The sequence below is a fragment of the Dromiciops gliroides genome, chromosome 3 (assembly GCF_019393635.1).
Source record: "Dromiciops gliroides isolate mDroGli1 chromosome 3, mDroGli1.pri, whole genome shotgun sequence".
NCBI lineage: Eukaryota > Metazoa > Chordata > Mammalia > Microbiotheria > Microbiotheriidae > Dromiciops > Dromiciops gliroides.
The window spans coordinates 394,729,655-394,753,904 of record NC_057863.1 but is presented as its reverse complement, the minus strand read 5'-3'; the positions used below and the strand labels follow the sequence as shown (position 1 = coordinate 394,753,904).

Sequence of the window (24,250 nt, the reverse complement as noted above, 5' to 3'; positions counted from 1 at the left end):
TTTCTATGTCTCCCCTAAATCTTATTTCTCCCAGTCAGTTGCTTTTTTCTTCTCAATTCCCTAAGCACTTCTCATATGGCATGAATTCAATTCACCAACCAAGATGCCCATCCATGGATGCTTGCTAGTTTATCAAAGTTCTTCCTAAAATGTAATACCCAGAACTGAGTACAACATACCAATGTAATTTAACTAGGTCATAATAGAATGGGATGGAGGCAGCTAGATGGCACAGTGGATAAAGCACCAGCTTTGGATTCAGGAGGACCTGCGTTCAAATCCAGCCTCAGATACTTGACACTTACTAGCTGTGTGACCTTGGGCAAGTCACTTAACCCTCACTGCCCTGAAAAATAAAAAAGAAAGAAAGAAACATAATAGAATGGGGCTATCACATCTTTATTCCTAGAAGTTATGTCTTCCTTAATGCAGCCTCAGGGCACATTAGCTTTTTGTTTCTCATATGATAAGGCTGAATTCCTAGACAAGATTTAATTCATGGACCACTAATTCATTAGTCCATTCACCCATTTAGTTCTATAATAAAAATTTAAATGTTAAGCATAACCTAGTTCTACTAAGTAATCATATAGAGTTCTGTCACTTATCAATTAGCTGACCTTATTTTTAGTCAACATGTATTACTTGGCAATTGGAATAATAAGTATCAAAAGCTGGATAGCCAATTTTGTAGTGTTCTTTCTCTTAGTCCTAAACCTACTTTAGTTAACTTAAAAAAAAATCTCCCTTATGTTAGTATATTGATACTTTGTGAACAATTCTCTTTTACCTCACATATTCTTTTATAGATTTCGATCATTTCAGGACAAAAAAAAATCATTTGTTGCTTTGTGTTTTTAAGTCTGTAGTGATAATATAGTATTCCATGTTTGTTTTTATCAATTTAGTTTAGATCTCTGCATCTTTTTTTTTAATTCCAGTATCTCAGTAATTTAAAAGTTCTGTGATTTTTAATGACATGCCAACTTCTTGCAACCAAATATTTTAATTCAATGAAATTGTATTTGGTAAACTTTTGTTAAATACCTCTTTGCCACGTACTATACTAGGCAATGAGTTACAGAGACAAACAATGAAATTGATACCTTTCTCAAGGGAAATAATATATAAACAGATAAGCAAATAAGAGACATAGTCAGACAGATAGAAATATACACATATGTAAATATATACATACATGCATATCTCTATACAGAGAAATATAAAGATACATATTACAATATTTGAAACTGTATTTAAGTCCCATCTGTAACACATTCAGGCTACATGTCCCTGAATATGTTACAACATCTCAACGTTTCCTCCTTCCACTAAAAATAACAATAACAACAACCAACTCTGAAACTATAAACTGCAGAATAGTTGCTGAGCTACTTTGGTAGAAGGAATTTCCTGAATGGGAATTTCTTACACCAATGAAGTAAAAGGTAGAGACTCCAATTCATCCTCTGGATAAGAAATATCAAAATAAACACAAAGTATTTTCAGTGGGCAAGGAACTAACAACAATTGAATGGGTTCTAAAAGTTAGGCACAAATAGGGAGAGTACTGTAAGTTTGAGAAGTCTGGCCTGGAAAAGGCAAGGTTGAGTGAAATGGAATCTTGCATATGGAGAACACCAAGTAGACCAGTTTGCCTGTAGCAAAATATATAAGCAAAAACATTATAATCACCTTGGAAAGATAGAATGGAATTAGACCAAGAAGGTGTTTCCAATGCTCAACAGAATAGTTTGCATTCTAACCCTTTGCATCTTACTAGAATGGCAGCTAGGTGGCTACATGGATAGAATGTTGGGTGTGAAATCAAGAAGTTGCTGTTGTTCAGTCATTTTCAGTCACATCTGGCTCTTTGTGACCCCAATTGGGGTCTTCTTTGTAAAGATACTGAAGTTGTATACAGAATCACACAGCTGGAGGAGTCAAGAACCTGAGTTCATTTCTGGCCTCAGATACTTATACCAGCTGTGTGACCCTAAGCAAGTCATTAACCCTGTTTGTCTTAGTTTCCTCATCTGTAAAATGAGCTGGAAAAGGAAATGGCAAATTACTCCAGTTTCTCTGCCAAGAAAAGCCCTACTGGAAGTCATCAAGAGTTGGACAGAAGTAAAATGACTGAACATCAACAACAATGAATTGTGAACAGAAAAAACAAACAAACAAACAAAAAAAAACAAAAACCACACTGTGTAGCCAAACTAGGGATAAGAGTCTCCGAACCTACCTAAGCTGCAACTTGAGTGACAGATATATGTATTTATACATAAAGGCTATTTAATTGGTAAGGTCTGCCAAAGCTTGAGAAGACACTGAATTTCATTATATCTTTCTCAGGTTGCAGCATTATGAAGAACACAGTATACATCTTTTGACATACTAACTGACATTCATTGTGTGACAATGAATAAGGCATCTAACCCTTTAGAATGTGAGCTCCTTGAGAGCATATACTTTTCCCTTTTTTTTTTTAATTTCCTGGGCTTCTGTGCCTAACATATAATAAGTTCTTGCTAGACAACTCCCTAAGATTATAAGTTTCAGCAAAGGTACCAACGTGCATTGGTAGAGGTGGGGGGAAAAGAAGTGGGGATCTTTTCATCTGAGAGTTCTAGACACTAGTGAAATCACAAATCTTATCTCTATCTCTGCTCCTATCCCTTTCCCTATCCCCATCTTTGTCCCTAGACAGAACAATATTTTCATCCACATATATATCTAAACCACAGTGCAGACACATTTTTATATGAATATATTCTTAAGACACAATTCTTATAAAAGTTCCTTCTTTAGGAACATTAATATTTTCTCAGCTTTTTTAGTGGTGCAGCATTCCTCCCCGCCACCTCCCACAGTTGCTATCATTTAGGAAGAAGCTACATTTATTCTTAGAATGGTATTGGATTGGGAGTCAAAGTGCCTGGGCTCAAATTCTACCTTACTATCTGTATGATCTTGGGGAAGTAATATAATATCCAGGCCTTCTTTAGCTGTAAATAAGAGAATTAGACTAAATGACTTTTCAGATCATTTCTATCTGTCAATCTAAGTTTCCTTTGATCAGTGTTTTCCCAGAGTTCTTGTCACTCTCTCAGGATCATTTATTCTATACACACAATTGGATTTTTTACTTAAAATTGTGTTTCCCAACATTTCCCCACACCACTACCTATCAAAATTAGGGTCATCAACAAGCTTAGAGATTGCACTATGCACATCTTCCTCCATTTATTAAATAAAAAGGTACTAGTATTTGTGATTCCTAGAAAATTCTTGTCTTTCTATTTTGTAATTCCATAACTATCTGCCTATTTATCTCAACCCTTTATTTCTTGTCTGTAATCCAGATCAAAATTAAACTGTCTCACCAACTCCCCCCACCCCTTCAAAAATTAATATATCCTTACATGATACTGCCAAGGATTTTTACAAAACTTACATTTCATCTACATACTCATGTCTATTTACTCTTCTCAAGGAACTTGAACACATCATTTAAATTTTCCCCTTCCAAAACTATGTTGCCAGGTACACAGTTGTTTTCTCTTTTTTCCCCTCATTTTAAGTATCCAGTGATTCCTTAAAAATCTATTTTTTCTCTTTCCCAAGATATGGAATCAAAACTCACAGATCTAACAACCTGTGTGCCTTCAGGTGCCCTTTTTATGAAAGTGAATCACATTTATAACTGATTCTTCAACACTTCAGAAAATTGTTCAAGTCTTCCTACCTCAGTTTCTGTATTTAAAACTATCCTTGCATAAATCATAGGGTTGGAGAGACCTTAGAGACCATCTAGCTTATTTTATAAAGAAAAAAATGAAGTGCATATAATTCCATTGATTTGTCCAAGGTCAAACATTATTTAGTAACATAGTTGGGACTAGAATCAGGGCTCTTGACAATTTTTTCTAATAAATTTTCCAGAATAACAAGTTGACTTTCATATCTTGCCACATGTTTAAACACTTATCAAATCTAGTTTCCAGGGGTTCATCATAGTTCCAGAAAATAGTAGGAAGAACCCAAACTCAACATAATTGTTGACTGTGTGGTTATTATCAAATACCATGAATACTGAGAAAAATCAAAATTATCAGAAGTATATAATAAGATAGGTGGAGTGGCTTTGACAACCAATGTAATATAAATATATACATATATATATATATATTACAAAGTTTGTATGTGTGTATGTATGTGTACATACATACACACATATGTATACATACACACATACACACCACTGATCTAGAATCAGAGGACTTGCATTTAAATCCTTCTGAAGATTAAAGGGCAGCTATATGGTGTAGTGCACTAGAGTCAGGAAGATCAGAGTTCAAATCCAGCCTCAGACACTTAATAGCTATGTGATCCTGGGGAGGTCACTTAACCCTATTTGTCTCAGTTTCCTCATCTGTAAAATGAGCTAGAGAAGGAAATAGCAAACCACTTCAGTATGTGCAAATAAAACCCTAAATAGGGTCTCAAAGTATCAGACATGACTGAAAAAAAACTGAAGTACAAATATGAAGATTAAAACTTGCATGATATTGGGCAAGTTACTTAATTTTCCTTGGCCTATAGAATAAGAAAGTTAATCTAGATGGTGTCTGTGGTTCTTTTATGATCTTAGATTCACAGAGAAAAGCAACATGAGACTGACAAAGAGCTCTGGATTAAGATCCTGGGGCCTTGGGTTCTAATCTGAACTATTCTACTTACTAGATACATACAAGGTAACTACTATTTAAAGATTTTTATAGCACTTAAACATTTATATTGGTTTACAAATCACTTTAAAATATTATACCATTGTATCTTTATATCCCTCAGATATAGGAACTATTAATACCCTGATTTTACAAAGGACAAAAGTGAGGCAGACAGAGTCTATGTGACTTCCCCAAAGTCACAGAGATGAGTAGCTGAGGCAGCATTCAAACTCAGGTCTTCCTGAGTTCATCACTTTATCCACTATGCCATAGCTTCTAAAGTGAACTTAAATAAGTTCTTGTCCATTTCTAGACAATAATTCAATTTGGCTGTCAAATGAGGGGAATGAGCCAGCTAATGTTCATTCCAGTTTGAAAACTTCATGCGATTCTGTGAATCCTCTGTCTTTTCATGGTATAAGCTGACTTGTTTAAAGTTCTCTTAAAAGATGAATACAAAACAGCACAGCCAGTGGTAAATTCCATTGCACTTACTCTAAACACATGGCACAAGTATAGGAGACAAGCCATAGAGTATAGGTCACATTGTCACCCAGGTCAAAGTTAGTTTCTTCAATTTCTTTACGTGAGTATGTTATCATTTCTTTGTCTCCCTGAATATACCTTCCTCACCCAACACAGACACTTTTTAATTTCTCTGGTTCATAGTTCTAATTAAAGCATGAGCTGCTTTTATGCCAGCAACTGTGATATATATTTTTAGATTTACACATAATAAAAGTAATTAGGGAGGGGGGAGAAATTCCTCAGGCAAAGACAGCAGCAGAATGTTCTATCTTTAAATGCACATATTGTTAATAGTTTCACCAACTCATTAACAATTTAAATATCTTCAATATTTTTAAACTGCATATGTAGGTATGGAGCTCTATATTAAAGTTTATCATTAAGCATAATAACAATATTAATAATACCTATCATGCATATAGCTCTTTATAAAATAAATATTATGTTTATTAATAAACCATATATCAGTGAAGTTCATTGGACTCAGGTTTCAAATGTACTTTTCCTCACTCTAAATATTTGCAGGAACCAATATTATTCAATATATATTTATTCATCACACACAAACACACGCATTAAAAGCAAGAAATAAATGCCCCAGCAACCATAATTAGATGTATATTGCATGAGTAAATTGCATGAGAAAATTTCAATGTATAATTCCTTTAGAATTGTCACCTGAGTAAAGATAAAGTTATTATTTTAAAGCTCTAAAATAATTAAAAATCACTAAAACCCAAAGAATGTTTTAAAATGGAACTCATCATCTTCTTCCCTAAATTTACTCTTCATACTGACTGTCTTATTTCCATTAGACATTATCCTTCAATTCACTCAATTCCTTAACCTTGGAGTCATCCTTGCCTCTTGCCTCTCATTCCTTAAATTCAATTAGTTGTTAGATCATGTACATTCTCCTTCCATAGCTTCTCTCCTTCTCTGTGGAAAGTAGTTTGCAAAAATGTATGTGTACACAGCTTTATCCTAGATGAAACTCTCATCACCTCACTCCTTGATCGTTAAAATATGTTACATACTACACTCTTTCTTTGTAGCCTCTCCTCCTTTCAAATTCATCTGCCAACTGCTGTTGCCAATGTCATCCACCTGCTAAAAAATCTTCAGTAATGCCCTGATTCTTCTAGGATAACATTTCTTGGTCTGACTTCAAATCCCTGAACATCTGAACTCCCACCGACCTCTTCAGTCTCCTTCATCATAAGTTTTCTCTTTCTACTTCATAGAAATTTCTACCTTCTACTTCATAAAATGTCTCTATTTTTATTCACACAGCCACCACCCTAGGTCAGACCTCATTACCTCTTGGCTGGACAATACTGAAATAGCTTCCTAATTGGTCTCCCAGCTCCAAGTTTCTATTCCAATTTATCTTCTTCACAGTGATTTTTTTTTCTGAAGCACAAATCTGATCATATCACTCCCCAACTCAATAAATTCCAGTGGCCTCCTACATAAACTTCTCTGCTACTTAAAGACTTTTACAACCTGGCAAGAATCTACCTTTCTAGCATTATTATATATTACTGACTGTTGTGCATGATACAATTAATGAAAACTGATCTTTTTAATTTTGCTCATACATTGCAAATTTCTGTGTTTTTGTACTGATTCTCCCCAAGGCCTGTAAATAAAATTTCCCCATTAGAATCCCCTTAAAAAAACTTGGCTTTTTAATGTCACTTTCTCCTTTAAACCTTCCCAGAACCTCATAGCTGTTAGTGCTCCCCCCCAAAAAATAACATTTACCTACTTTGCATGCATGCATATATGTATGTGTGTTTGCATGCATGTACATACATATGTACTTATGTGTATATGTACTTATTTTGCCTGGCTAGATTGTAAGTTCCATGAAGTCATAGGATTTTCACTTTTGTCCTTAGCACAGAGCCTAACACATAGTTTTGCTTAATATTTTGTGTCATTTAAAATATTGGCAGGGCTAGCCTGTTTCTGTTCTAAATTATTATGGCACTTGGCTGGTTTTTTTCTAATATATTGCTACTGATAAATTAATGGCTATTGCACCAGTTTGGGCATTAAGTATTTATTATTAATTAACATCACATATTACTAAAGTATTGACCATGTGTCTCACTGATGTCCCTAAGTAATCCCTAAGGCCTAAGTAATTACATACCCAGAATGGAGTCATGGGACAAAGAGGAGAGGGTGTGTTGCTAGGTCAAGAGTGTCTCAAGAGCAAGAGAGAGAGCATTGACTGAATTTAGCACAAGCTGAAACCCCCCTCCCTACCAGCACCATATTGTCTAAGAGAGCAAGCACATGGTTCCAAGCAGAGTTCAGATGTCCTCTATTACTAAGAGACAGAGAGAGAGCACTACTGTACTGCTTTCCTCACCTAGCCTGTCACCCAGAATGGCTTTTGCCTCATGGTCTGTTCTTTTCCTCTTTCGTAGGAGGTGTCTCTTACATAATCCTCAAAGCTAATTGGCTAGAATCCTTCAATTCCATTGGTTGATGTGACTTAAGGGTGGTCCATATTAAAATGAGCTTTACTTATGACCTAATGATGTAATGACTTAATGAGGAAGTGTGAAAAAAGATCATATCTGAAGGACAAGGCAGATGATGTCCAGGTGTGGCTAATCTCATCTAGTCAATATCTATGTCTGTTGATGCACCCATGGGCTCCTGGTTAGCCCATATATCTAAAAGGGATTAGTTAAAGTTTCTAAGTGGTGTCCCTGGGTTCCCCCCAAAATCCAAAATAAATAATTATTTTTTCAGATTTTACATATGGGAAAACTGAAGCATATGTTATGTTAAAAGTCATAGTCTAGTGAATAGTAGAAATAAGACTTTAAACCATAAAATAGACTCCTAAGATTTAGAGTTATGACAAACCATAATGATTATCTATTACAACCCTCTATTTTTGTTGTTTTTGAGTCATTTTCAGTCATGTCTAACTGTCCATGACTCCAGTTGAGGCTTTCTTGGTAGAGATACTGAAGTGGTTTGCTTTCCTTCTCCAACTCATTTTACAGATGAGCAACTGAGACAAACAGGGTTAAGTGACTTGCCAGGGTCTCACAGCTAATAAAGATGAGTCTTGCTGACTCCAGGCCCAGCACTCTCTCCACTGCACTACCTAGCTGCCCCCTCTATTTATAGGTGAGGAAATTGAACACCAGAAAAGATAATTTATTTGACCAAGGTTATTTGAACCCAGGTAATCTGATTTTAGCATAGTGCTTTAGCACTATGCCAGGCTGACTTTTTCTTAGTTGGAATTCATTTTCTTCATTTATAAAATCATAGGATTGAAGATGTCAAAAATCATCTTGACCTAGAATAATCTGGGATCTTTATGTATACTTCCAATAGCATCATTTTGTAGACTTTATCAAATATAAATATTTCTAAAAATAAATCATTGTTATATATTATTCATTATTATATCAATTATATTTTAAAACTTATAACTAGCTATCTTTTCCATGGTTAGACCACAAAAAGGAAAGAACATAGTCAGAAAATAGTCTGAATCCTCTATAATGAATTTATATATCAAAACATACTGTAAGACTACTATAGACTTTTAGTGATCTCCTTGCCCTTATTTCAATAAGGGAAGAGATTTACCTCTATGTGTCAAGCTTTCCTGTTTCTATGTTTATCATCTATAATCCCAGGGCTTTACAAAATAGGGTACAATGCATACGGTCTCTCCTAGGATAACAATTAAACTTTGGTGTTGTCTGTTCACTAGCCCAAGTGTGCATACTTTTCCAGATTCAGAATTTTGTCTATCATGATTTCTGACACATGTCCACTTAATTCTAGGTGACTAAATGGCTACCCTTGACTGATCCCATCTGACTTGCTCAGTATAAGTGCTAACTGTGGAGCTGAAAGGGGTCTACTGGCTAAATGTAGGGGACTATTTTTTTTTTCATGCTACTACTTTACTATCTAAAATATAAAATATCCCTCACAGTAATACATTTGGACATTTCTCCTGGCATTTATCCCCTTTGTATCTGAGTTTCATGAACTCCAGTAAGACAAGTTCACCAAGGCAAACCTGTTCAGTTATCCCCAGTCAATAATTTCTCTGTCTTATATTTGTTGTTAATCCACTTGTCATTCATTAGTAGTTGTTTCCCGGGGAAACAACTTTTTTCCTATCTCCAGCACCATTGAGGTTGCTCTCACTGCCCTTGGGCAATTTGTTTAAATAATCTGTGGATCAGTAAGGTGAAGATAATAAAATATCTTCCACTTATGTGGTGCGGATGGTATAAGGATTAATTGACACTAATGCATTTTAAAATAATGAAATGATATGGAAATGCAAAGGGAAAGTACCATACTTCAGGTCAACAAGAATTTGCTGCAGACAAAACCCTGTCCTAGGTATTGAATATTTTATTTAATGAATTTATGTTTTGTATGAACTTACTAAATTCTATGACATGAAAGTGACAGTGGACAGTAACAACAGCAATAAAGATGATAATAATAAGAAAAAAATAGTGATTTAAGGTTTCCAAGAGGGGCATACCTTGGGCTTGTGCATTGTGGAGAATAAAATAAATTTTTATGAATGTGGATAAGAACTTTGGAATTAAAAAATGTTATACTTGTGAAAACACCAGAATGTTTATACCACACTTAGGGGTTAAAGAACCTCTATCCATTTCATAAATTTAATCCATCTTATTTCATCCAAGCAAAAGGTACCATATGATCAAAAATAATTTCTCTTATTATCTCATTTATCCATAGAGAATATTCAAATGTAGTTTCTCGAGGTTTAAATATGTAGTGCCATGGGAGAGTTAAGAAAATGAATAATAGTCATTTTATATGGAAAAGATAATAAAGATAACTCTATAAAATTCCCATCCAAAGAGAATATCATGTATGACAAGGATATCTTACTAACATTTCTGAGACTTGAATCCTTTCTCCTCTTTCTCTTGCTTTCTTAACTCTATTTTCCAATTTTCTGCCTGTCTAGTAATCTGAATTTATTTTACCTTTTTATTGCTTTCCTTCCCTCTTTCTTTCTTTCCCCTTCTTCAACTCTTTCCCTTATCATCTCACATTACTACTACATAATTGTTGCTGCTGCTATTACTATTACTGACACCACTACCACCACCACCACCACTAAAACCACTACTGTTTTTTATTACTACATATATACTACTTAATACTACTACAGATGATGATTATGATGATGATGAAAACTATGACATCTTTTTTTCCCCACAGCTATTTGTTTACAAAACAGTTTTCTGAGAACAAACATTAAGAAGTAAGGGGTATAATATTATCCTTCTCTTAGATATGAGCTAACTACAGTCTATGAAAAATGAAAGGACTGGCACACTATTATGCTTCTACTAAGTTTTATTAGAACTGGATCTCAAACTCAGATTTTTTTGACACCACAAGCAGTCATCTATCCATCTTACTAAATAACTTTTCACACACACACACACACACACACACACACACACACACACACACACACACACACATATATATATATATATATATATATATATATATATATATATATATATATAATAAAACATGAAACTAAAGTCTTTCTTATTATTTCTTTTTTAAAACTTTGCTGGGTTTTTTCATATTACTTTAAAATTTATTTTTAACACAATAGATGTTTCATTACAGAGAAGCTAAATTATTTTGATCTTTTATTTTACATTAATTAAGTTGTTCTAGAATTGAAGAAGTCCACTATTGAGGAGGCATTTATGATTTTACTATAATGGGGGTCACCTCTACCAGTCTATCCCTAAGCACACAGAAGATGCTTAATTCATGCTTCTTTGATTGATTAGTTAAGAAACTGTAGAGAGTTGTTTGAATTACATAAAGAGTTAAAAGACTTGGTCACGTTTACATGGTCAGATAGTTTCAAAGTTAGAATTTGAACTCAAATCTTCTTTTCAAATCTAGCATTCTATTGACCCTATCATACCCCCTATGGTTATTAATTTAAAAAAAAAAGACTTCTAGCATTCTCTTTATTTTATAGTAGTGGTGGTGGTAGTGATGGTAGTGGTGGTAGTGGTGGTGGTGGTAGTAGTAGTAGTAGTATGTGAGATTTAAAATTGGATATTAGATCATAAATCTCCCCTCTTTAACCTTTCCCTTAATTTATCTCCCAGACTAGTAAATGGAAGAAGCTTCTGGTTTTCTAGTTAGAGCTTTTATTGTATGGTAGTCACAAGGTGATGTTGATTAGAAGGATAGGAAAGTAGAAATACAATACAAATCGTCTTAAGTCTAGGCTTAGTCTATATTCCGTATAAAACTCACCAAAACCCAAGGTCACCTTTGGGGAGAGAGACTGAGTCAAGCGCGTGCTGTTAACCGAGAGCCGGGCCGAGTCAAACTCCAGTCTGCGTCTGTCCGTGCCGTGCAGCCAGGAGACCAGCAGAGCAGGAAAAAGAGGCCCACTGGCATCTCTCCATTATCTAACCGACTGTTAAAACTTTTTACCACATTACCCCCTTTTGTTCCTCAAGAAACAAAATATTTCCTTGACGGAACAGTAAAAATAATATAATAACAATTGCTAACTAATAATATGTGAACAACAATATAGAAAAGGAAGAGAGGAAAGTTTTGTCCAGAGGGGAGATTTTTTTTTTTTGTCCTCATGAACTGACGCTTTGACATTAGTCTTGCAAAGGGAGAGCCTCTGCAGAGAGTACATGTTACAGATAGTGTATATTATAACAGAAAGGAGATAGTAAAAACTAACAAAACATATAAAGCCTCTGAGTTCTCTTGTCTTCTTGAAGTGGTAAGATGTCATCGGGAGGAAACTGGATTCTGGTCTGGAAAACTGGATTCTGGACTCTAGTCTGGATTCTGGTCTGGAAAAACTGGATTCTAGACTCTGGTCTGGAAAGCTGGATTCTCTTCTTTAACTGTTTGAATTGCTGTATTTTTACTAAACCTTAGCATAGCATTTATATCCTTAGACTTCTAATAGAGGGTTGAGGTAGTTATGCAATCTGTAACACTTTTTACCACCAGTAGTAGGTGTTGGTGATTGTGTGTGTGAGTGTGTGTGTGTGTGTCTATGATGCAACCCTTGTTCAGGTGTTATGGGTATGTCAAATGGAAAAGTCAAATATGGACGGTAGAAAGTGAAAATTCCTATGACTGTGTGATCATATAAGTGATCTGTGGTAAAATTAGATTTCCTGACCGAGTCTAATATTCTTTTTGCTTCACTATGATATGTTCATAATAAAGATAAAAGATGCTAGAATGATGAAAATGGTAAATTTATATCATTATCAACAAGACTGGATAAGTGTGCAATTCCATTTGATAATACACTGTGATATAATGATGCTCTACACCCTAAAGATAAAAAATACTGATTTTAATCATTGACATGATGGATTTTTTTTAATCTAGGGTAAAAACATAAAGAGCAAAGGCAAAAAGTTTTAGGAATAGTTCTAGGCAATTAGCAATCACCCTTTTTAAGAATAAATCAAGATTTTCACATTTTTTATTTCCTCCATTATCATAACCTACCTTTTGTTTATATATTGACTCTAGAAATACTCATTTCTGAAGTTACAAATTCTCATACTCATTTTTTCAATCTTTTTTATTTTTTCAAAATTTCTATTTCAAAATGTAATACTTTCTACTGTAAATTATTTAGAGAATCTGTCAAATATGAATGAAAATAGTGAAACCTTACCTGTTATATTGCAGTAAACATAGAGAGGCTCAAGGGGCCCACTGCCATCTAAATCAATATGGAAGAAGCCAGATGTGTTTCCCTTGTGTCGATAGGTTTCACATGATTGCTCATAGATAGCTAAAAGAGAAACACAGAAAGTGGGAGAGATCAGTAACTTTTTTTTTGTAGTGCACACTAATCGTAGATACCTATGACACTAATAACCTTATTTGCACTTAATCTTCATCTATTTAACAAAATAATCTTATTCTATCAGTCCTAAACCCAGCCTAGCTGGTGGGCTATAACTATTAATAACCCCTGTTTAAATAATGTAGGAAAATGACAGCTTATATGAAGGATGTCTGCTCTTATGCAAAATAACTTTTTAGCACTGATAAAAAATTGTAGTTGAACCTCCTGTATCAATAAGATGACAATAAACAGTTAATGGCTACATGGCAAATAGGAAACCACCCATAATCACCAGGAGACCACAAAGACTAAGTTTAAAATAATCAAAGGGTAACCTTAATGATACTTGTAAAAATAAATAGTCCACAGGCAAGTGAACTCATGACCTTAGCCTCTTTAAATTAATTAATAAAATGTCCTGAGCACAAACTCCATGACTATGCTAGTCAATGACAAACACAAGAAAGAAGTATAAAAATGATCCACCGAGTAACCTCATTTGTATCTATAGTTGGAAAGATAAAACTAACCCATCAGAAGTATAGCTGCTATTGTTGTTAAAGAAATATAGAGGGAAGCTAGGTGGTGCAGTGGATAGAGTACCTGCCCTGGAGTCAAGAGTACCTGAGTTCAAATCCGGCCTCAGACACTTAACACTTACTAGCTGTGTGACCCTGGGCAAGTCACTTAACCCTAATTGCCTCACTAAAAAAAAAATTAAAAATTAAAAAAACAAAAAAGAAATATAGAGTTTAGAATGAGCTAGAGTAGCTAGGGGAAGTTTCACATGTGAGATGAGATTAGAAGTGGACCTTGATGCACCAGCAAAATTGAGTTAATAGCTTCAAATAAAGAGAAATACTTATAAATATGTGATATGTATGAAGTGTACTTCAAACAAATATTGTCTTAGTATAAGGAAATTCATATGACATAGCTCTTTTCCATCTGTATGAGATTCTTCACACTATTTCCTATGCCTAGAGTATCTTTTCTTTCTCCTTTTATCTACTAGATTCCAATGTGTACTTTAAAGCCCAAACCAAATGTCACCTCTCCTTTTGCTAGGGATGATCTTCTCACTGGCCTACTTTTTATTATTATTGTTGTTTTCTATCTCACTACTGAATTTATCATGTAAAACTGTCCATTATATCTATTTGGGTATCTGCCTTTTGTATAGACTGTGAAGAACATGAACAATGGGATCCTATCAAGTCTGAGTAATTTTGCCCTCCATAATATTAGTGATAATAATGGAAATAGTAATAGCTAACATATATAGTATATAAAATTTTGCAAACACTTTTATTTATAGAATATCATTTTACCCTAACAATAAATATTTGAGGTACTTATTATTATTAGTTTTATATTTTTAAAGAAGAACAAACTGAATATGGGAGAGATTAAGTGACTTCCCCAGGGTCACACTGCTATAAGTATCTTAGGCAGGATTTGAACTCAGGTCTCCCTGACAATCCATCCATAATATAATTTGGCTGTCTCATACCTATCACAATACTTGGGACAGCAATAAATTGAGTTAACAAACATCAATGAGAGACATTGCATCTGCCATTATTTATATTTCCCTACAATGCTTTCAACAGTAATATATTCAAGGGATATTTATTAACTCAAGCATGCAACAAAGTTTAGTAGGAAAAACAGTGAATTGGAATCTTGGGAAATGAGTTTGAATTCTGGCTCTTACACTTTCTACCTATGTGACAGTAGTCACTTTAAGTCTCATGGCCTAAGTTTCTTCATCTGTGGGGGCCTGGACTAGATACCTTTTAACATATCTTCTAGCTCTGGAGCTATTATGCTATTAAAATGCTTAATGGCTAGGCATACATGAAATAGAATTCAAGATTTTTTTTATTGGGCTTTTGAGATAATAAATACACCTCTGAGTCACAGGAAGGGAAGATCAGATGAAGAAAAAGAACAAAAAGAGTAATGGAAATAGAATGCTAGAAACATAAGGAATGTGAAAGTCATCCAATTCAATAGACACTGGGGCCAATGTGTGGGGTCTGTGGGTAAAGTGTTCAACATTACATCAGGAAAACCTGAATTCAAACCTTTCCTCAGAGTCTTACTAGCTATTTAGCTCTAGGCAAGTCACATAACTTCTCTCAGTCTGTTTCCTTATCTGTAAAATTTGTAATATTAGCAGCTATGCCATAAGATTGTCTTGAGGTTCAAAGGAGATTACATGGTTAAACTGTATTGCAAAACTTAATGTATCATAAAAATGTTCTGTTCTTATTCATTTTGAAAATGCGAAAATGAGATAAAGAGATGAAATTCTTTTCCCAAGCTATAACATCATTATTCATTATAGGCTTATCTCTATTAACATCTTTAATAATTTTAGTGTTAATCTAGGTGATCAGAATTGAAATAGTACTAGTTATTGGTCAAGTCAATAAAAAATGACAAAGTTTCTGATTTCAGAGTTTAGCCTTTCACACTAGATGATACAGAAGTAAAAAGAATGGTACTTTCATAAAACCTTCTGATTTGGAATTTAAACATATTTTTTAAAGTCATATACATGTCTCTACATGTACAGAGACACATGTAACATTCAAGGTTTACTATGAAAAGAACAATGGCGGTTACATATGCCATGTTGTTTTTAGTCACATCTGACTCCTTATGACCCCATTTTGATTTTTGTTTTGTTTTGTTTTTGTTTTTGTTTTTTTAGCAAAGACATTGGAGAGGTCTTCCATTTTCTTCTTTAGCCCATTTTACAGATGAGGAAGCTAAGACAAATAGGTTTTCCGATTTTCCCAGGGTCACACAGCTAGTAAGTGTCTGAGGTGGGACTTGAACTCATATTTTCCTGACTCCAGGACCAACACACTATCTGCTGTGCCACCTAGCTGCCCCGCCCAAAAAAAATACTTAGAGTGGAATTTTATCTTTATAGAAACAGCTATATAACTTGGCTGAAAAGAGCAGATGAACCAGTGCTTTCATATTTGAATAAAGCAGTCTAGTTCTGAATCTACCTGCCAATCCATTGCCTAAAGTACAATTTGAAATGTCCTTTGCAATGTCTACTTTCATTAGGGATAATTATAGCATACAGACAGAATACAGTAGTATGTAGACCTCATCTTTTAAAGTGACAAGTTCAGGCACTAATCCACTGTTGTTAGAGTTGTGCAAAGATCCACACATTCTGGAGAGCAATTTGGAACTATTCCCAAAGGGCTACAGAACTGTACATACCCTTTGATCCATCAATATACTACTGCTAGGCTTATATCATAAAGATATCCCCAAAAAGAGAAAAAGACCTATTTGTACAAAAAATATTTATAGTAGCTCTTTTTGTGGTGGCTAAGAATTGGAAATCAAAGGCATGCTCATCAAATGGTGAATGGCTAAATAAGCTGTGGTATATGATTTTGATGGAATATTATTGTGCTATAAGAAATGACAACCAGGATGATTTCAGAAGGGCCTGGAAAGACTTGTATGAACTGATGTATAGTGAATTGAGCAGAACCAAGAGAATGTTGTGCACAAAGATAGCAATATTTTTTGATGACAAACTGTGAATGACAACTAGCCTCAGCAATACAACAATCGAAGACAATCCCAAAGACCAAAGATGAAACAAATTATCCATCTTCAAAGAAAGAACTGATATTGTTGGAACACAGACTGAAGCATGCTGTTCTTTACTCTCTTTTATTCAAGTTTTCTTATATAAAATGACTAATATGGTAATGTTTTACATAACTGTACATGTATAACCCATATCTGATTGCTTACCACCTCAGAGAGGGAGTACGGGAGGGAGGAAAGGAAGGATAAAATTTGGAGCTCAAAACTATAAATAAAAATGCTTATTATTAGAAAAAATTTAAAAATGCAAAAAATAATAAAGTGCCAAGGTCAGATTTGAAGATTTTTTGTTTTGTTTTGCTTTTATTTTGTTTATTTCTCCTCCCCATTCATTTGTACTCTTACAAGCTACACAAACATATACAAATATTACTGAGTGAAACTGTTCCCACCCTCTTTCCCACATTGGCCCACAAGTTCCCCAATAACTGGGTCAAAAGAAAATAATATTTCACTATATGAACTAAATATATGGTCATAGCACCACTCTCTGTGTCTATCTGTCTCTCTGTCTCTGTTTGCCTCTCTGTCTCTCTATCTCTCTCTGTCTCTCTCTTGTTTGTCTCTCTATCTCTGTCTCTGTCTCTCTTTCTCTGCCTGTGTGTGTGTGTGTGTGTGTGTGTGTAGTCCTAGACATAAATTAGACTAAATTAATTCCATTAATTAAATAAATGCTTGTGAAACACTTTGGAAGAATTTTGCTTTTATAGATAGTTATTTAATTAAGCTTAACAACCCCCTTGTGAGGTACATGTATAGCAAGTTGCATTCATTTAGTTTGATGAATGTAAAAAAGGAGATGGGTTAAAGAAAAGGGGCTTTTGCTGAAATTAGTTTGGAAAGTGTGCCAGGGTGAGACATCTCTTGGTGTCCCAGGCAATTCTCAAAATAGAAATAGCTTCTGTGACATTTCTATCATAAAGAAAAGGGACTGAGGGTATAGGGCAATTTCTATAGCTTTGCTGGCTCAGCAATTAGATCTAATTCATATATAGATAATGACGAATAGGAAATAAGAATATGCTACTCAAATTTCATATTAATATAACATACTTCTATAATTTTTCAAAGATTTCTAAATAATATATGACATACAGTCTTATAAAAATGTATAGAAACCCCTAGAGGCTAGATCCAATACGTATGTGTTATATATCCACATTATCTATTGGATTTCAATGATATGGATACTCCATCTATTTATGTCAGGTTTGTACATGGAAGGCAATACCTCTTATACCTCAGGCAGTAAAAAAGAACATATCATAGCAAGCCTGGAACCTTTCATTCTCTAATATTCCAAGAAATTTTAGTTTCCTTATTATGAGTACAGCCTCAAGCAAAACAGACGTTAACCCCTCAAGGCCTTAGTGGAGACTATTTGTAGGCTGATTTTACCAAAAAATCATTTCTTGGTGACTCTCCTTCTGTATATGAATGCCTCAAAGAAAAATCATCACCTCCATCTCAAAATTTTCATAGTATGATCTCTATACTTTCTCCATTAACCTTATAGCTTTATACCTTGTTTCCTCTCTTATTCCTACTGTTAGCTTATAATTTTCTTAAAAGAGACTGTGTGTGTTTTCAGTCTTTGGAAAATAGAGTATAATGACCTGCAAACAGTGTTTAATAAACATTTGTTGAAATTGAATTGTTTAATATAATAATTTTAATATTTTGGTTTGATGACTGACTCTGCCATTTGATAGCTTTGTGGCTTTGTATAATTTACTTAACCTCTCTCAACCATACTTCTCTTATTTGTAAAATCAGGAAAATAACATTTGCTTCCTCACATGTATCTAGTAGTAAGAGAAATAATGTATTCAACAAACTTGATGACTATAAAGCAATATGCAAATGTGATCTACAGTTATTATCATAGGCAACTCTTTGATGTATCTTCTTTTCCCTTTGCCCAGTGAATAGTAACATGAGCTAGCAGTTATATAGGGAAGGGAGGGAAAGAGAGATAAAAATAGGAACCAAAAAAATAAAAATGTTTTTTTAATTCCAAAAAAGTTTCAGACATTATGTCATTTGACCTTCAAAAAAAATCCTGTAAGATCAGATACTATTATATGTATTATTATACCTATTTCATAGATGAGGCAACCAAATTTAAGATGAGGCAAATAACTTGTCCATGCTAACCCAGCTTGTGTCAGAGCTGGGATTTTAAACCAGGTTAACAATAGAAATTTCTGTAAATTTTTGAAATGGTTGGACAGTTTTATCAGTCTTATTCTTTTTCCCCAGATGCAATAGAGTAGGTATCCATAGCTTTTCAGGATATTGGCATTTTGGGGACTTGAATTGATGTGGTCATAGGAATTGTCCCACAATATTGCCACTTTGTCATGGATGTGTCTATGGGCAATATGAGTGAATCTCTTGTAGTAAGACAAGTGACAAAAGGAACAAGCAGGAGTTGAGAACAGATTATGGGACTTGATTGGAGGAAGGGCTTTCTGCCACAGAACTGGAAAATGTTCCTTCCCAACCAGGCAGGGAACAGTCATGCTGAATAATTTCATCATCTATAATAATTTCAATAATTATAACCTTTGAAAATTTGGAGCAAATCAAAGACTACAAATACCTAGATTTCCTGCAGTTGAAAGGGATTAATCATACAACAATAATAGAATAGCCAAAGGAAGACTTCAGTGTACACAGGAGAAAACATTTAAAATTTATTTTACTGCAGTAATAATATTAAGGCTATAAATGTATTTGTTGCTGTAATTCTAATATCACTTTAGGTTCACAAAAATCCAGCAAGCTCAAGGGGCCTTCCTAGATAATGTCACAGCGTTAATGAGAAAATTTATCTAGTAAAAGAAAGTTTCAATCAAAAGGCTTAGGGTACTGATTGGGAGGTGGGGGGAATTACTAGATGACTGAACTATCTTATTCAGATTATACAATTTATTTAAACAAACATTTTTTTTAAGTTCCTACTGTGTACAGAGCATCAAGTTAGAGACAAGAAAAGATATAATTTTTTATGACTGTGCCCTTTCCATCAGCAATTCTGCTTGACTTGGACTCTATCGTGGACCACCCAAGATAAGCTCATCACCTGAAATCTCATCGTCATCCTGATTGACTCAGTTTTTGATTCTTAGCTTCTTAGTTTCTTCTCCCCTCTGACTGGAAGGCTAAAGGATGAAGCATTATACTCTTCTCAAAATTTTTTTAAAGGGCTCAGAACTTTCAGAATTTTTTCTGATAACTCTCTACTTTCCTTCATCATTTCCACTTATTTTAGACTCTACAAAACATCTTGAATTCTATGCCAGGTACTGCATGGTACCCCACGCCTTTTTAGCTTCCTTTTATGTATTCTCTTTCCCCATTATATTGTGAGGGACTCCAGGGGGCACAGTGAGTAGAATGCCAGGCCTGGACTCAGGAAGACGTGAAACACTTACTAGCTGTGTGACCCTGTACAAATCACTTAACCCTGTTTATGCAAATTTCCCCACCTATAAAATGAGCTTGAGAAGGAAATGGCAAACCACTCCAGTATCTTTTCCAAGAAAACATCACATGGGGTCACAAAGAGTCAGACATGATTGAAAAATGACTGAACTATTAGATTGTAAATTCCTTGAGGGCAAGGACTGTTTTTTTTTTTTAATTTTCTTATTTGTCCCCAGTTTTTACTACAGAGTCTGGCATATAGTAGATACTTAAGAAATGTGAATTCTATTGAATAGGATAATAGTATCCCTTCCTTTATGTAGAGCAAAAAGAAGGCAGTCTAAAAGGAGGGTAGGATACATAAACAGATCACTTATAAGATATAGCAGTTCTTTATAAAGGAAATGTAAAACACAATGGTGTCTGAGATCTGGGGCAGAAATTCTTTCCTGATTGGTGGGTCAGGGTCAGTGACAAAAGCCTTCATAGAGGAGATATCGTTTGCATTTTGTTTCAAAGTATTAAAATGAGATAATGGCTTTAAAGTTAGAAGGATCCTATGAGTCTATTCAAATTGACTGTTTCAATGAAGAGCAAACTGAAGCCTGGAAATATTAAGTGATTTCTTCAAGGTCACACATCTAGTAAACAGGAAAGCAAGGAGAATTTGAATCTAGTATTCTGTCAGCTCATCCATACTCCCTCCAACTATCAAAAGGATTGGTCAGGATTTTAAAAATGAAGATGGCACCAAAGATATTTTAGAAATAGGGAATGGCAAGGTCAAGGCAAAGAGGAGGAAACATGCAGGAGACTCAGAGGTTAAAGATGAATCCAATTTGGCTTAAAAATAAAATGCATGGAGGGGAGTAATATGAGATAAGTCTAGAATAACAGGGTTACATCTGCCATAGCTCAGACAAGTAGTATTGAGAGACAAGAAAAAAAATAAAACCAATCAGTGGAATGCATATAAACTTCTCTTGTCCAAAATTTCTTGATTTTTCCACTATAATATTACCCCACCCCCAAAATATTTATTTTATGATCTGTGACTCCATTCCAGTGCACTGTTGTTTGCCATTGGAGAAAATACAAATTTACAACTGATGTTTGAAACAAAAGGTTTTGAGTATGAACCCAGCAATGATCTGTGTTGTCTGACATTTAGGAACTAGCCTAATTTTGGTAAAGTTCATTACTAGGGCACTGGACACTGGAAAATGGTATTTTATTCAATAACAACAAAAATCATGAAAATGATATATTAAGACAAAGAATAGCTAAAATTGGCATATGTGGGGAGACTACTCACATTGATGGAATATTTGAATACCAAAGTAGTTGCTGCAATAATATTAATCCAATAAAAAATAAATTAAAAAACTGATAATTATGTATCATTTTAAGTTCTGCAAACTGCCTCACATAAATTAAGTCTTCTGAGACTCATTTCAGTTCTTTGAAATAGGCACAACTGTTACTAGTATCTCTGTTTTACAAATGGGAAAACCAGGGTTAATTAAAGTTAAGTAATTTGCTCAAGATGCTACAATTAGTGTCAGGGGCTGAATTAGAATGAGAGTCTTCCTACCTCGGTTACTTTTCAACTGTGAATACATGTTTTGTTTTGTTTTGTTTTCTATCTAAACAGAGGGCCATTCTAAAAAGGAAAACATATATAGGCATATAAACTTTTAGGCTAGGATGGTGAAAGAGAAGACAAATTAACTACTGCATCCCCATGAACCCAAATTCCAAGATATTTTTTTTAATCACAGATTGAGTATAAGATTGTGTACATAGGTACATAGAAGGATCAGAGCTTTCAGACTTGCACATAAATGCAAGGAAAGAAAACAGATGTTTAAGCTTTTAGGGCCACCAGAAACACAACAAAAGATTACAACATTTAACATGATTGGATGAAGGAAATGGTTTTAATGCCTTGTTCTTCCATATACTGTTGAAGCCTAAAAACTACCTAATAATTCTATTTTTCAAGGAGATATTTTCTTCCTTAGGATTTTTATCTCTTTTTCCAATTGGTTAATTTTCTTGACATAATTTTCTTGGATCACTTTTTTTTACCTAATTTTTCTCAATTTCTCTTATTTGATTTTTGAATTCCTTTATATATTTATAGGCATTGTGGGAAGATGGCAAAGTAGTTCAGAAATTTCTAGGCTCTCCATATATCCTCCATCAACAGATATAAAATCACCATAAAATGAACATAGAGGAGCAAAAACAAAGAGGCAAAGCAGTTGTCCTCCTAAGACAACTTGAGAGGACCTCTAGGGGTTGAGATTTGGTCTGAGTGAAGAATAGCCTAATCAGGAAGCGGATTAGATCTCAAGAAATTTCATCTCACGAATTTTTTTCCTCTTAAATTTTCATCTAAGGAACAGCAGAAAGCTGAGTGAAGGAAGACTGAAGGATCCACTGCTGTTTCTAGAAGCCAAGCCTAGTACTACTGACCAGGCATGATCACAGGCAGTGGCTGTGAGTGTGGAGAAACAAGTACAAGTCTGGCAAGTGCAATGCCACAGGGAGCAAAAACATTTTTGGGACAGTATAGCTGGGGGCCCTGTTAGGAGAGGAGTCTCAGTTGAGCCCCTAGACAAAATTCAGAAAACAACAGTAAGGAGGACCTGAGGTCCAGGGCAACATTACCCACAACTAGGAATTAAAAGTTCATAATGGAAATATTAAGTTGCTAAAATTAAAAGGCACATTAAAAATAAAAATGAGTAAGCAAAGGAAAAAGAACCTGACCATAGATAGCTACTTTGGTATAAAAGATGATCTTTTCAGAGAAAGATAGTGAGGTTAAAAAAAAGTCACTCCTATCCCAAAGAGTAATAGCAAATGGTTACAAGCCCAAAAATAACTCTTGGAACCTCAATCATTCTAAATTCCTGTTAAAGACAGATAAAAATGTCTTTTCAGGCACAGTTCAGTCTTCACTTTAACCAGCCTTTTAAAATCCTATTCAAACTCCAAACCTCAGACTGAGTCACTAATTAAAACCATTATTCTTTTCCTGAATATCATACCTGACTTGTATCTATAGGGAAAAGGAATTTAGGTGATATGTAATCACTTTATTGTCTTTTCTAACATCCATTATATTCATGTGTATGTGTGTGTGTGTGTGTGTGTGTTTGTGTGTATAGTAGGAACTATTTTTTGTTGTTTTGTGATGACTTGAGTGCTACCATATAACTATATCATAGTTCTCCTGTTAAGCTTAGTCTTCACGGTATAAGTTCAAATCATTGCAGCTAATTCCCCCCTTGATTTGGGCAAAAGTTTCCTGGCTGATCAATACCTTTCAACTTTTGCTTACTTCTAGATTCCTGAATGGTTAAAGCTAAAGCTGTCCAGTTTTCCCACGAACTTTCAAACTCCTCACATAGTTGCTGTTGCTTCAATTATGTCTGACCTTTTACCAATATTCACTGAATTCTTAATGAGATTGCTTTATGTCTTTCCTTTTTCCTTTCTCCTTGCCCCCTTCCAAAAAGCAAGAAATGAGATTACAGAAGAATGTCAAAAAGACATTATTTCAACTTTCATTTTGTTCTTCCACCCACATTTCTTTCCACCTTACATGATTTTAATTTGCAGTTAAGATACTACAGAATGGTCACTATTAACAAAAGGGAAAAAATGGTTTATGCTATCTTGTCAGCATGGGAGACTTGAAAGAAAGTAAGATGTAGGATGAGAATAAAATCCAAATTCCTGAGCATAACCCTTAATAAATATGCACCACAATATTGTTTGAACTTAATTGTTCTACTCTTATCCACTAAGGACTTCAAAACATTCAGCTGTAGTCACCTGGCCTAACTTATTCTCCCAGCAACAGGTCCTAGATTTGCTCCAGAGGCTACATCATACAGTAAAATGAATTGTGAGCTAGGAGTCAAGAGACCTGTTCTCAAGTCTCAGTTTCACCCTT

At 34.5% G+C, this 24,250-nt stretch overlaps 1 protein-coding gene across 1 annotated transcript in view; it reads right to left on the bottom strand.

The window, feature by feature from the left end:
* CNTNAP5 (contactin associated protein family member 5) overlaps positions 1-24,250 on the bottom strand; it is a 974,910-nt gene that overhangs the window by 393,012 nt on the left and 557,648 nt on the right. The window contains 1 exon segment of the mRNA XM_043992699.1: positions 13,018-13,137. Coding sequence (XP_043848634.1) covers positions 13,018-13,137 — 120 coding nt within the window.